The following is a 12930-nucleotide window of genomic DNA, read 5'->3' as shown; positions in this document are numbered from 1 at the left end:
GAGGGAGGGGGCCGGTCGGCCCGACCCCTCCCCGGCCCCCGGCCCCCGGCCCCCGGCCCCCGGCCCCCGGCCCCCAGCTCGGGGGCCGTGGTCGACTGGGGCTCCAGTGCCAAGTGGCCAGTTATGCCGCCCCGTAGGGCAGGGGACGGTTTTCAGACAGTGGGGTAAACTGAGGCACTATAGGGGTGTTGGGAACTGCCCAAAGCCCAGCGTACCCGGACTGAAGCGAGCAGATGCCTCTAGGTGCTGGCTCTGGGAAGCTGCAGCCATGGAGACCACCGTCCTCTGGGAGCCGAACCCCTGGCCCTTGGGAGCCCTGCGACTGCAAAGCAGGATCTGGGGGGTCTTCCAAGGAGCCCCGTGACCACCTCTGTCTGTGGCCACAGTCATGGCACCGCCCGGCTCCTAGCAGTGCTAGGCAGTTTGAGGCCATGGACCCTATTTGGGCTACTGACCATTGCAGCAGCCTCCGTGTGCTTCCGGCGGCGGTGAGCCTAGATCAGTTGTGCTTTGCTCCGCAGGGCCCCAGAACCCAGGCCTGGGAGGGCACCCCGGTATCAGGTCTGGGGGAAATGGGGCCCCAACCCTACCAGGAGTTGGGAAAAAACGGAGCAGGGGAAGAGGTACTAGGTGGGACATGGTTACAGTGTGCACTGCCTTCTCCAAGTGTCTCCCACCCCCTATTCCGATCCCCACTTCACCCCTGTCTGCCCTGGAACAGGTTGGGTGCATTGCTAGGGGGCAGAGCACAAAAGGTCAGATTGGGCTCTGCCTCTCCTCACAGGACTCTTGCTTCCCTAGTGGCCGGCACAGAGTGCTCCCGGAGAGAGGGGTGGGGGCCCTCTGTGGAAGACTCAGGAGGCTGGACCTTCCTGGAAAATCAGAGCCGGAGAAAGGCCCATGTGACCCCAGGAGGAAGAGGGAGGGCCCTCCGTCCCTTACTGAGCATGCCCACACTGGGGGCAGGACAGGCAGGATTTGGGGAGGGGTCAGTTCGCGCAGGAGATGCAGATAGCTTTCTTGTCACCTTTCCCCGAGTAACTCTGCATGGCCACGTGTGTAACCATGCCCAGTAGTAGGTGTGTGTCTGAGTGACCACATGTGCTGGGCTGTGTCCTGTGTAGACACCTGATGTCAGGGTATGTCTGTGTGTCCTGCACTAGGAGAGGACGCCTGTTAGTGTGTTAGTATCTGGATGACCAGATGCAAGACATGTGCGGGGGCGGGGGGGACTCCTGTGTCTTAGCAGGTGGGCGTCTAGGCCACAGCGTGTCTGGATGTAGGGCACTGTGTGCTGTGCTCCGAGTGTGTTTTGTACGTTAGGGGGTCACTGCATCAGGGCGTCCTGTGGTTCTGGATACCAGCGTCCCTGTGTTTCTGTGTCCAGACTCCAGGGGTCAGTGTGTGCCTCTCTGTTACCGTGTGTCTGGTTGCTGTGCAGGTACCTGTGTCGGGGGTGTTGGGACCTGTTTCTTATGTCAGAGCGTTACCCTGTGCAGGGCACTTAATGGGGACCCTGGAAGGTTGCCATGTCACATCCCTGGAACCCATGAATACGACCTTATTTGGAAAAGCAGGTCTTTGCAGATCTGCTGAAGGGAAGGGTCTTGAGGTGAGAAGACCATCCTGGATTGTCCAGGTGGGCCTTAAATCCCGTGACAGGTCTCCCCGGGGGAGGGAGATTTGACAGAGGCAGAAGGGGACGTGAGCACAGAGGCTGGGCCGGAGTGACCCGCCAGAGCCCAGGAATCCCTGGGGCAGCCGCCAGAAGCTGGGAGAGGTGAGGAAGGCTCCACCCTGTGCTCCAGGAGGCAGTGTGACCCTGGTGGGTTTCAGACCAGTGGCCTGCGTGGCCAGAACAGAATCCGTTTCCGCTGTGAGAAGCTTCCCGGTTGTGGTCCTTTGTTCTAGCGGCCCCGGGAAAGTAACGCACCTGTGTCCGTGCGTCTGGGTGCAGTCCGCAGGGCCGAGCCCAGGGTTCCAGCCTCTGCCTCTCCTCCCCACCTGGTCCTGAGGTCAACAGGTGCCTGGTCAAGATGCAACACCACTGCCCCCTAGTGGCCCTGCGGAGGGACCTGAACTGGGCACGGGGCACTTCCTGCCCCAATGCCAACCAGGGCCCCTCCCGCTCCCTCCCAGGGCTCCTCCCACTCTCAAACACCCAGTTGGCTGGAGCCGAACACACACTTGGGGCACTTGAGAACGGGGTTTATTTCTGGTCTTTTTATCAGAATATAAAAAAGCGCAAAACAAAGAAGACAAGACAAGAGCATGGGGGCATGGGGGCAAGACAAAGGAGGAAGAAGGTGGGGGCAGTGATAGGAAAGGCCCTCCGGAAAACACAACGTTGTGATGGCACAGGGTGAGCTGGGACAATCAGGGTGGCCAGACAGGACACGGGGGCTTCCTGGATGGGCCTACAGGATGGAGGGCACCAGGCCGGTCGTCCAGATTCCACTCAGGGCCTGCACCAACCAGCCTCCCACCTGGAGGCCAGCTCAGGGCACAAAGAGGCTGGGGGCTCAGCCTCATGTGTCCCCGAGATTTTCAGAGTTCCTGAGGGCGGGGGAAGGCAAAGGAGCCAGAGGGTGGGGGGCTATCAGGACCACCCTCCCTGTCCCTCTCCGGACGGCACCAGGCCCAAACCATGGGCCCCTTGGCCCATGGAGTAGTGGCTCAGGTGCTGGCTGGGTCTCTGGTGGGTGGGTGTGGGGGATGCAGGCCTCAGGACTGTCTCTTTTGTGAATTCGGATTTTCCTGGGAACGGAGCAGTGAGAATACACATGCTCCCAAATGTGGGAGGAACGGGAGGCGGGTTCCCAAACCTAAGGCCGCAACCCAGCTGAGCCCAGTCCCAGCTGTGGGGCCCTCGTGGTGCTGAGTTAGGTTCCGGGCGCCTAAGCAGTCCCCAGACCTCTCTCACTTCGGTTCCTGGGAGTGGACGGGGGTGTGGTGAGGGTCTCAGAAATCACGAGGGGGCCTTCTTGGCAGCAGCAGCTGCTGCTATCTGGATGGGGGGGCACGCGCCAGAGGGAGCCTCCAGTTTATCCCCCTTGTGCCGGCAATCCTCTAGGTGCTGGGTTAGGGTGTAGAACTAGACAAATGGGCAGACAGACAGACCTCTCGCCCTGGGGGAGGGCAGGATGCCCAAAGGAAGTGTGACTCAGCAGGCAATAGGGGCACAGGCATGGGTGTGGGTTAGGGGAATATAAATAATAGACTCCCTGGGGGGCTGGGGGGGGGGTCACCAGACCCTGCTCTGGCTCCAGGTAGCTCCCCCGCATGCTGCCAGCAGCACAAAGGGTGGATTTGGGCTCAGGTCCCCAGGAAGGACCACACCCAAGCAGCCCCCACCTGCTCACAGCCCAGAATGCACAACCAGAGATGGCAATCCTGGTCCCACCTGTCCACTGGGCTGGGCTCAGCCCCTGGCGCCTCTGGCGGGGTCCGAGAGGGGCTGTGGGCCAGCTCTGCATCGCCCTTGCCACAGGCTCTGGTCACAGTGCTGGGGTCTGGGGTTCGAGCCTCAGGCAGCGGCTAGGACGTGTTTCCGAAGGAGGCTATGGGGTGGATGGGGGTGAGGAGAGGTGCAGATCGCTGGCACCTCCCCTCTGCCCTGGGCACAGGACGGCTCTTGCTGGCGTCCTACAGCTGCTCCCCCCGACCCAGGTCAGCCCACCTGGTGCACAGAGGGCCTCCCCCTCCGCATCTCTCTGCCCCCCGCCCCACTGACCTTGGCTGAGCAGCTGCAGGCTCCGCCCCTCCTCGCGCACCTGCAGACGCAGCAGCTGCTGCAGCACCTCTTGCCGCTGGGCCTCCTGCGCCAGCCCCATCCGCTGCAGCTTCTCCCCGTTCAGCCGCAGCAGCGCCCGGCCTGAGAGCGAGCCAAGGTCAGCGTCGGAGGGGCAGAGAGAGAGAAAGGGGAGGAGGACCCAGACAGACCCGAGGACGAGGACGGAGGAGACACAGAAAGAGACAGGGAAGGAGGCGGAGAGGTACCAGGAAAGCAGGCGGGGGCCAGGGCGGAGGGAAGCTAGGAGAACAGAGGAACACACCGGGGAGAAGGGACAGCCCTAGAAGGAGGGGTTGGCCCCGCAGGAAACAGAGGGGAGAAGAAACAAGGGCTGCCTCCCCTCCCCAGCCCTTAAGGGCACCTGTGATGGCATGCTGGGAGAAGGCCTCCACATAGACGAGGTAGTTGTGGGGACAGTGCTTCTTGAGCCACTTGCACACGTCCTGCTGACTCCACAGGACCACAGGCCTTGTCAGGCCACCCAGGGAGGGGCTTGTGTGGTACAGGCCGTAGTGGTCGGAGTACAGCCGGGCCTGTGGATGAGACGGGCAGCAGCTGCGGTGAGGGGGTGGGAAAGGCAGGGGCTGAGGTGGGTATGGTGGGTGGGTACCTGGGGGGCTTCCGCGCCCGGCTGCTGCAGGAGCTTGACTGGCCGGCCACCGGCGGCCCTCTGGCTACGGGAATCATGCCACGTGAGGCTGGTGCCTGGCGTCCGAGGCAGGTGGCAGGGGATGCTCTCGGCAGACACCGTGTGTTCCAGGAGGGTTCGGCAGAAGCTCAAATGGGCAGCGGCTGCAGAGCATGGGTGCCTGATCAGAGCGGTTGGGGCAGAGCCAATCACCTCTCTGCACACCAGCTCCCTGCTCAACACACCCTCCAACAGAGGAGAGCCACTTTCTCAATTAGAGGGTCCCAAGCCCCCAAAGGTGGAAAGGAAATGTGCAAGAGGTGTCTTTAGTACCGCACGCAGTCCGAACACAACAAACTAGGAGCCTCTTTCCTCGTCTGAGTGCATCGCCCATATTCTGAGGAGTGAGCTGGATTCGGCTTCGATTAGAGAGCCAGTGTGCCTATCAGGGAGCGTAAGACCCACAGTCTGGTGAGGGGCTATCCTGAGACAGGCCTCATGTCACCCTTGCTTTCGGCTGACACAGGCTGAACCAGATCAGGGTCAGGGAACCAGACCAGGCTCCTATGTCCCAGGAGATCCTGCATGATGGTGACCGTCTGCCCATCACCATGGAACCAGTCTCTGCAGCCACACCTGGCGTCTGAGGCTCGGCTCCTGCCCTGCTGTGCTCATCTGCCAACCTATCCACGAGAAGCCTGAATGAACTCTGGGCAAGCCTGCAGCCAAGATTCCTGCTCATCTACTGGCCACAGGGCCCTTGGCCCAGGGCGGCTTCTGTGCATGGTGGGTGTCCAGTGGGCACGGGCTGCTCTGTGCAGGGGTGTAGGGCCCAAGCGCAGGCTCGGGGAGCCACAGTGACACCTTGGCCCTCTCTTCCCACACAAACTTCTTGATACTCCTCAAGTTGCAGTTTTCGCATCATTCCTGTGCATGGCCCTCACACGGGTCCCAGGAGGACAGACACCTGAATGGTCACTTCCCAGCCCCTGCACAGGTCTTGGCAGGCCGGAGGTGTCCAGAAACATTGTGGATGGATGGGTGGTTGGAGAAGGGCTCTGTGTGGTGTCCACCAGTCAGCAGAGCCTGGCAGAGGGTGGAAGACAAGTGCAGGCTTGCCTTCATCTCTACGGTATCTAGGTTCCAACTCAGCAGGCAGAAGCAGGTTCCTGGCCAGGGCCCTGGCCTCACTGGCTCTCAGCGGTACAATGAGAGACAACCCCCCCCCCCATGGACACACCCCAAACCCCCAATTGAGGGCAGGGTTTGGGGATGTGCCCAGGAGGTCTCAGTAATGGGGAAAACGCATTACCCCCCCCTTACCCCCTAAGATTTCTTGGACTTAGCACCCCTCTTCTTTCTAGCAACCTCAGGGAATTGAACGAGCGCTGGTGACTCTAAATTTGAGGTCCTGGGTCAAACAGTAGGTGCGGCTGGTGTGGTCGCTGCCCGGATGTGGCTTCTAAAATCGTAGGCAAAGACTTATTCTAAGCTGGCATCTTTCAGGGCACAGGTTCCTGAGCCACTTGGCCTCACATCGCAGGGCCTCGCGGAGCGGGTCCGGGCCAAGGCAGGAGCATGAAGCTCTGGGCGAACCAGTGGGACGCCGCTGCGCGCGCTTCACCCGTCCTGGTCCAGCCGGGCCCCGCCCATTCCCTGCCGGTGCTCGGAGTAGGATCTCCCTCTTTCCGTCTGCCGGCGCGTCCTTCCGTCCCTCCCTCTTAGTCCCAACGTCAGAATTCCAGCATAAAATGGGGCGGGGGCGCCCAAGCCCGGCTGCGGCCTCGACCCTCTCACGGCCCCACTGCAAGAGCTAGCCAAGGATGTGCTGATCCCCAAGGCCTGAGGCCACCCCCCCCACCTCAAGACAAAGACACCAGGGACCCCGTTCGGCCAGGACGCACCCCCCACCCCACGCCAAGCCGCAGCTTGGAGTCTGCCAGATCCCGCCCCCGCCCCTCTCGGTTCCCGAGGCCCCAACCCGCGATATTCCCGCGCCCTGGTCCAGCCCTGCTCACCGTCCACATCCCGGCGCTCCCCGAAGCCGGCACGCACAGCCCCGGCGCGGCCTCGCGGGGGGCTCAGCTTGGTCCTCAGCTCCGTGAACATGGGGCCCAAGGATTCCGGGCCCGAGCACACGCCCCTCGGCGGGCGCAAGGCGGCCGGTGTGGCCGGCGGGGAACGCGCGCCGCTGCCCCGCCCCAGCCGGCCCCGCGCCTGAGCCGGTCCCCGCGCCCGGCGAGTCTGCGCGGCGAGGCACCTGCCCGTGAGCCCTGAGAGCCGGGCGCGCTCCGGGAGCTCCGAGGTGTGTCGGCGGCGCGCAGGTCTGCGTATGCAAAGGGTGTCTGCCCGGGTAAGGGGCGACCTCGCACACCTGCGCACGGCTTCAAGGACAAGTGACTCTGGGCACCTTTAGGGGGTCCAGACGTCTGGAGGGGCCTCCGAGGCAAGGAAATAAGGACGTGATCTTCCCCGCGGGGAGGGAGGAGGCAGGAGAGGAGCGTCCTGCCTGCTCCTGGGATGGTCTGTCCACCGGGGCCCAGGGTCAATGGCCAGACCGGCCCCTCAACCATTTCCCCCCTTTCTCCTCCCTCAGCTTACGGACTCACCCCTCCCCGTTCACGCGCTCTCCAGAGCTCTCGCCCTCAAACGCGCGCCTGCTTCCCTAGACCCCCCGCCCCAACCCGAGCTCCGAGAAGGCCGCCAGGCAGGGTCTCCCCCTTCCCGCTGCGGCCCGGACTCTGACCGCCCGGGGCCACCGGAGGCGGCCCTGAAAGCCGCTCGGCTGGGAATGGGGGGAGCGAGCAGCCCCACGGAGGCCGCAGCAGGCCGGAGGGATGTGTCGGCTCCAGGGCTCCTCGCGAGGGGCTCGGAAGGCCGGGGCGGTCGCGCGGCGGGAGGAGCGGAGGTGCACGGAGACGCGTGTCCACCCGGGGCAGGCGCACAGGCCGTCCGACCCGCACCGAGCCCGCGACACACTCGAGAGCCAGCTCCGGGGTCCGCCCGCCGCCCGCATTTACTTATCCCCGCAACTCGCCTTCCAGGGGCTGCACCTCCGCCCTCCCCGCCACGTTCAGCGTCTGGCGGCGGCGGCGGCCGAGCCTGGCCCGGAACCCGGGCCCGAGCCGCGGCTCCGCAATCTGGGCGCCGAGGGCTCGAGCCCGCACACCGGGGCCCACGCAGACGGGTGCGCGCAGTCACGACATGCACACCCGCGGCAGCCGTCCACGGCCGCACAGCGGAGCGGCTCCGCCCGGACGGCTTAGGGCCAGCCCCGGGGCCAGCACAACTCCGAGGGGAGGCGAACGGCTACGCGTGATTCCGAGGGGTCCTGGGCGGCGGGGGTGCCGGGGGGGGGCACAGGTCCCGCTCGTAGGGGGGTACGTGCACGCAGTACGGGCGCGCAGGGAGGACGGCGGCCCCGGGCTCAGCGCTGAGGCCCCGCAGGGTTTGCCCGCAGGCTCTGCCCCGCAGGCTCTGCCCCGCAGGCTTTCTCCCGGGGGCTGCAGCTCCTGCACGTCTCCAGCAGGGCCGCCCGCACACCTCCCCACGGGCGGGAGCCTCGCGCATGCGCCTGTCCCATCCCCTCGCCGCCGTCGCGGCCGGAAGTCGCTCTTCAGGAACTTCCGCCCGGGGACGGCAGGGTGGGCGGGGCCCCGTGCGCCCCGCGAGTTCTGCTTCCGGGTCGCGGGTGACGCTGGTCCCGCCGGCGCTTCCTGCTGAGAAACCGGGGTGGTCGGTGGTCTTTTCAGCCTGCGGCCGCGGCTTCCGTCCGGTCCCTTCCCGGCCCCTCGTCATCACCGGCGCCATGAACAAGAAGAAGAAGCCGTTCCTGGGCATGCCCGCGCCGCTCGGCTACGTGCCGGGGCTGGGCCGGGGGTGAGGCCTGGGGCGCGCGGCGCTCGGGGGGCGGGGGCGCGCGGCGGGCGGCGGGCGGCGGGCGCTCGTCCGGGGGGAGGCCGCGCGGTGCCCCGGGAGGAGGGGCTGGGGCTGCGCCTCGGAGCCGAGGATGCTCGGCGTCAGCCGCCTTCGGCCTCTGGGACGCGAGTGGGCGACTCCTCGAGCGGTGGCGGAGCCCCGTGGGCGCCCCCGTCGTCCGAAGCGCGGGCCGTGCTCCGCCGGCGCTGCTGCCCGTCCTGCAGCGCGCGGAGAAACGCTCAGCCCCGGCAGGCCGGCGTGTGCGGGGCCCGGGGCCGGGTCTCCGCGGCCGGGTCTCCGCGGCCCGGTCTCCGCGGCCGGGTCTCCGCGGCCGGGCGCGCGCAGGGCTACCGTAAACTGTCGAATAAATGAGCGGCCACCGTCGTTCCGTCTGTCTGGTCATTGATTTGCTTAGGACGAGCCCCGGGTTTCCTTGTGGGGTGTGGTGTCCGCCTCTGTGGGGAACACACGGTCTCGCTTGCGGACACCGTCTTCCCAGGGCCTGCCGTCTGCTCGGAGATGTGCGGGGAGTGCGTCCCTAAGTCCACGGAGGGGAGCAGAGTGGCACGCCTGGGAGCGGCAGCCGTCAGGGGATGCTCTGTGGGGCCGCAGCGGCCGAGCCCCCCTGGGTAGAAGAGCTGCGTTTAGGGATGCAGAAGCGTGGTAGGCTCGGAGGAGAAGCTGACGTCTTGTGTGTTGGGTAGTTGAGGAAGAAAGGCCCGGCATGGAGAAGAAGCGGGACTCGGGAAGGGTTCGTGTGAGTGGAGTGTTCGGGGAGTGGGGTCGGAGGGGCCAGAGCTGCAGCACAGACTGAGGCTTCCAAGTGCCCTGGTCGGAGCTGGGCTGAAGCAACGGAAGGCCGGAGGCAGGGTGGCTGCTGGGTTCCCAGCTGTGGGGGGAGTCCAGGTCTGGGGAGGTTGGACTTCCCAGGTGGACTCCGCAGAGCGTGAGGACGGATGGCGGGAGAAGGAGGGCAAGGGAGGCAGAGCTGAGGCTGCCGTGGTTCTGGGATGGCCCCGCAGCCGCCAGCTGAGACGACCCGGGGCCCCTGCCGGATGAACACAGGAAAGGGGTTCCCACGGGGCCAGGCTGGGTTCGAGGGCCGGCTGGGGGGGATGATCCGCAGGTCGGCAGAAGTGGGAGACTGGACGTTGGGAGGAGAGAGGGCCGGTGCCCTGGTGAATCTGATAAGGAGTGTGGGGCGGTGCGCTCCTCAGGGTCGGTCACGAGTTTCTCACCGCGAGAGAACGTGCTGGTAATGTTGGAGTTTTTCGGCGACGTTAGGGAAAGACTGTGGAGGGGAGAGCAAAGGAACGAGGTCACCAGGTGAGTGGGTATCTTGGGGTCTCCTGCAGTGCCACTGGCTTTACCACCCGGTCAGACATTGGGCCCGCCCGCGATGCAAATGACCCTGTGGATGACCGCCACGCGCCCCCAGGCAAGAGGACCGTCGGGGACCAGATGAAGAAAAGCCAGGCGGCCGACGACGATGACGAGGATCTGAACGACACCAACTATGATGAGGTGACTTGCGGGGCGCCCCAGCCAGGCCTCAGGACGCCGACCAGCCCCTTAACCAGTGTGCTCGGGGAGGCGGACGCGTCTGGGGTTTCAGCCTGTCTCCAGGGTGTCTTCAGCAGAGTGTGAGAGGGGCAGGGAGTCGGGGAAAGAAAAGTGCATGTTCTTTCTTCAGGAGAGACGCTCTGGCCCTCGGGTTTTGTCTCGGCGGGTCCTCGATGCAATTCCGAGTGGCGTTAGTGACGACACTTGATGCGTTTTGTCTCCGACGTCACTGGGTTTGGGCATTGAGGTCTTCTTCAGACGTGTTCCGACAGAAGTTCTGCTCAGAGATAAAGATTTTTAAAATTTCAATTTGGGAATGATTTAAAACTTCCAGGGGGATTGCAAAAATAGTATAGGCGATTCCTGAGCGCCCTCCACAGGCTTCTCGTCTTCTGTGACATCAGTACAGCTACTGACGTGGCAAGGTCATCTGCTCCGTAGGCCTTCCTGAATTCCACCGGTGTTTCGCTGGTGCCGTTTCTGATCCAGGACCCTGCATCACATGTACTTGTGTCTCTTAGTCTCCTCCCATTGGGTAGCCCCTCCGTCTCTCATGCCCATGACACCTTTTTTTTAAAGGTTTATTTTTATTATTTTTAAGAGAGTGCATGCGTACACACAGTTGGCAGGGGCAGACGGAGAAGGAGAGAGGATCTTTTTAAATTTTTTGTTATGTTAGTCACCGTAAAGTACATTATTAATTTTTAACGTAATGTTCCCTGATTCATTGTTTGCATATTCCTTGGACCCAGTGCTCCATGCGATCCGTGCCCTCCTTAATACCCACCACCAGGCTCACCCGTCCACCCCCCACCAAACCCTCTGTTTGATTCCCAGAGTCCATAGTCCCTTGTGGTTCCACTCCCCCTCTGAAACTCCCCCTCCCAGCTTTAGTTTTCCCTTCCTTCTCTGAAGTCCTCCTGCTACTCCTTATGTTATGCAAATAAGCGAAACCCTATGATGATTGTTTTTCCCTGCTTGGCTTATTTCACCCAGCACAGTCTCTAGTGCCATCCTTGTTGGTGCAGATGGTGGGTGTTCATCCTTTCTGATGGCCGAGTAATATTCCTCGCATACGTGAACCACAGCTTTATCCATCTGTCTGTTGAAGGGCCTCTCGGCTCCTTCCACAGTTTGGCTCTCGTGGACATGGCTGCTACGAGCATTGCCATGCGTGTGCCCCTTTTCCCTCCGTCGGTATCTTCGGGGTAAATACCCATAGCGCGAGTGCTCACTTGTAGGGTAGCTGTATTTTAAACGTTTTGAGGTACCTCCACGCTGTTTGGCAAAGTGGATGCACCTCCTTGCATTCCGACAGTGTGAGAGTGCTCCCCTTTTTGGGGAAAGGGAATTTTAAGCAGATCCTTAATCAGATCCCGCAGCCCGATGTGGGGCTCCATCTCATGATCCTGACAGCATGACCTGAGCCAAAATCAAGAGTCAGATGCTCGACCAGCCGAGCCACCCAGGTGCCCCCTAACACACACACACACACACACACACACACACACACACACACACACACACCCCGCCCCCTGGCGCATCTGTAGAACACTGGTGAGTCATTTTGCTTTCCCTCATTTGGGGTTGTCTGATTGGAAACAGTTACTCAGCAAGCATTTTCTAACGAGAAGTGTTCTTTGTTTCTGCTCGAGGGGATTGAGGGGATTGTGTTGGAGGAAAAGCTGACCCTCGGTGTTGTTTTGTGCTTAGTTTAATGGCTATGCTGGGAGCCTCTTCTCAAGTGGGCCCTATGAAAAAGACGATGAGGAAGCAGATGCTATTTATGCAGCTCTAGATAAAAGGATGGACGAAAGAAGAAAAGAAAGAAGGTAAGAGAAATTAGTGCCCTTTACACTATGATTACCCAACTTCGTTTATCTGTCATTTTTAAAATACATTTTTTAAAAGAAGATTTTACTTATTTTGAGCGTGAGAGAGAACATGAGAGAGTACAAGTGAGGGAGAGGGAGGCTCCTTGCTGAGCAGGGACCGGTGCGGGGCGTGGTCCCAGGCAAACGCTTAACTGACTAAGCCACCCAGGTGCCCCTATTTTATTCTATTATTTTATCTTTTTTTTTTTTTAAAGATTTTATTTATTTATTTGACAGAGAGAGATCACAGTAGGAGAGAAGAAGGGAAGAGATCACAGAGAGAGAGGGAAGCAGGCCCCCTGCTGAGCAGAGAGCCCGATGCGGGGCTTGATCCCAGGACCCTGAGATCATGACCTGAGCCGAAGGCAGCGGCTTAACCCACTGAGCCACCCAGGCGCCCCTATATTATTTTATCTTATCTTATTTTATTTTTTTAAGTGGGCTCCACACCCAGCATGGAGCCCAGTATGGGGCTCAAACTTACACCCCTGAGATCAAGACCTGAGCTGAAATCAAGAGCCAGACAGTTAACTGACTGAGCCACCCAGATGCCCCTGTCTATTTATTTGTAAAGATTTTATTCTTTTTTATTCTTAGTATTTTATTTATTTATTTGCCAGAGAGACAGCGAGAGAGAAAGCACCAACAGGGGAGCAGGAGAGGGGGAAGCAGGCTTTCCGCTGAGCAGGGAGCCTGATGTGGGGCTCGATGCCCGGACCCTGGGATCATGACCTGAGCCAAAGGCAGATGCTTAACCACTGAGCCACCCAGGCGCCTCATAATGATTTTATTTTATTTTATTTTTTAAAAGATTTTATTTATTTATTTGACAGACAGAGATCATAAGTAGGCAGAGAGGCAGGCCGTGTGGGCGGGGAGGAAGCAGGCTCCCCGCTGAGCAGAGAGCCCGATGCGGGACTCGAGCCCAGGACCCTGGGATCATGACCTGAGCCGAAGGCAAAGGCTTTAACCCATTGAGCCACCCAGGCGCCCCAATAATTTTATTTTTAAGTAATCTATACACCTGTGGGGCTCAAACTTCCAACCCTGAGATCAAGAGTTACATGTTCTCCTGATGAGCCAGCCGGATACCCCTATATTTATCCAACTTTAAAAGATAGTCTTGCTTTGGTATATTTCAGACATGGACAAAG

At 61.3% G+C, this 12930-nt stretch overlaps 2 protein-coding genes across 6 annotated transcripts in view; one reads left to right on the top strand and one right to left on the bottom strand.

Moving 5' to 3' along the window:
• Positions 1-90: 90 nt before the first annotated feature.
• SAMD10 (sterile alpha motif domain containing 10) lies at positions 91-6633 on the bottom strand. 4 transcript variants are annotated; one of them, XR_004288099.1, is made up of 6 exons: positions 6440-6633; positions 4404-4585; positions 4155-4326; positions 3734-3874; positions 3404-3560; positions 91-2010 (listed from the first exon to the last, which is right to left on the bottom strand). XR_004288099.1 is itself a non-coding variant. In XM_032353612.1 (5 exons), exons 1-5 carry the CDS (start codon positions 6528-6530, stop codon positions 3538-3540), a joined length of 609 nt encoding a protein of 202 aa, XP_032209503.1. In that variant the 5' UTR covers positions 6531-6633; the 3' UTR covers positions 2170-3537. The 4 variants fall into 4 exon arrangements, 2 of the variants coding, with proteins under 2 accessions (XP_032209503.1, XP_032209504.1); XR_004288098.1 differs by lacking the exon at positions 91-2010 and adding an exon at positions 2169-2757; XM_032353612.1 differs by lacking the exon at positions 91-2010 and having other exon boundaries at positions 2170-3560.
• Positions 6634-8085: 1452 nt separating this feature from the next.
• The window catches only part of PRPF6 (pre-mRNA processing factor 6), a 40192-nt gene continuing 35347 nt past the window's right edge, over positions 8086-12930 (top strand). The window contains exons 1-3 of one of the 2 annotated variants that reach the window (XM_032353500.1): positions 8086-8300; positions 9695-9863; positions 11616-11734. In XM_032353500.1, coding sequence (XP_032209391.1) covers positions 8230-8300; positions 9695-9863; positions 11616-11734 — 359 coding nt within the window. In that variant the 5' untranslated portion in view covers positions 8086-8229. The remainder of the gene's footprint in view (positions 8301-9694; positions 9864-11615; positions 11735-12930) is intronic. The other variant, XM_032353499.1, reaches the window with a different exon arrangement.

Source organism: Mustela erminea, chromosome 7, assembly GCF_009829155.1.
Source record: "Mustela erminea isolate mMusErm1 chromosome 7, mMusErm1.Pri, whole genome shotgun sequence".
NCBI lineage: Eukaryota > Metazoa > Chordata > Mammalia > Carnivora > Mustelidae > Mustela > Mustela erminea.
This window is presented reverse-complemented; position numbering and strand designations above follow the sequence as displayed.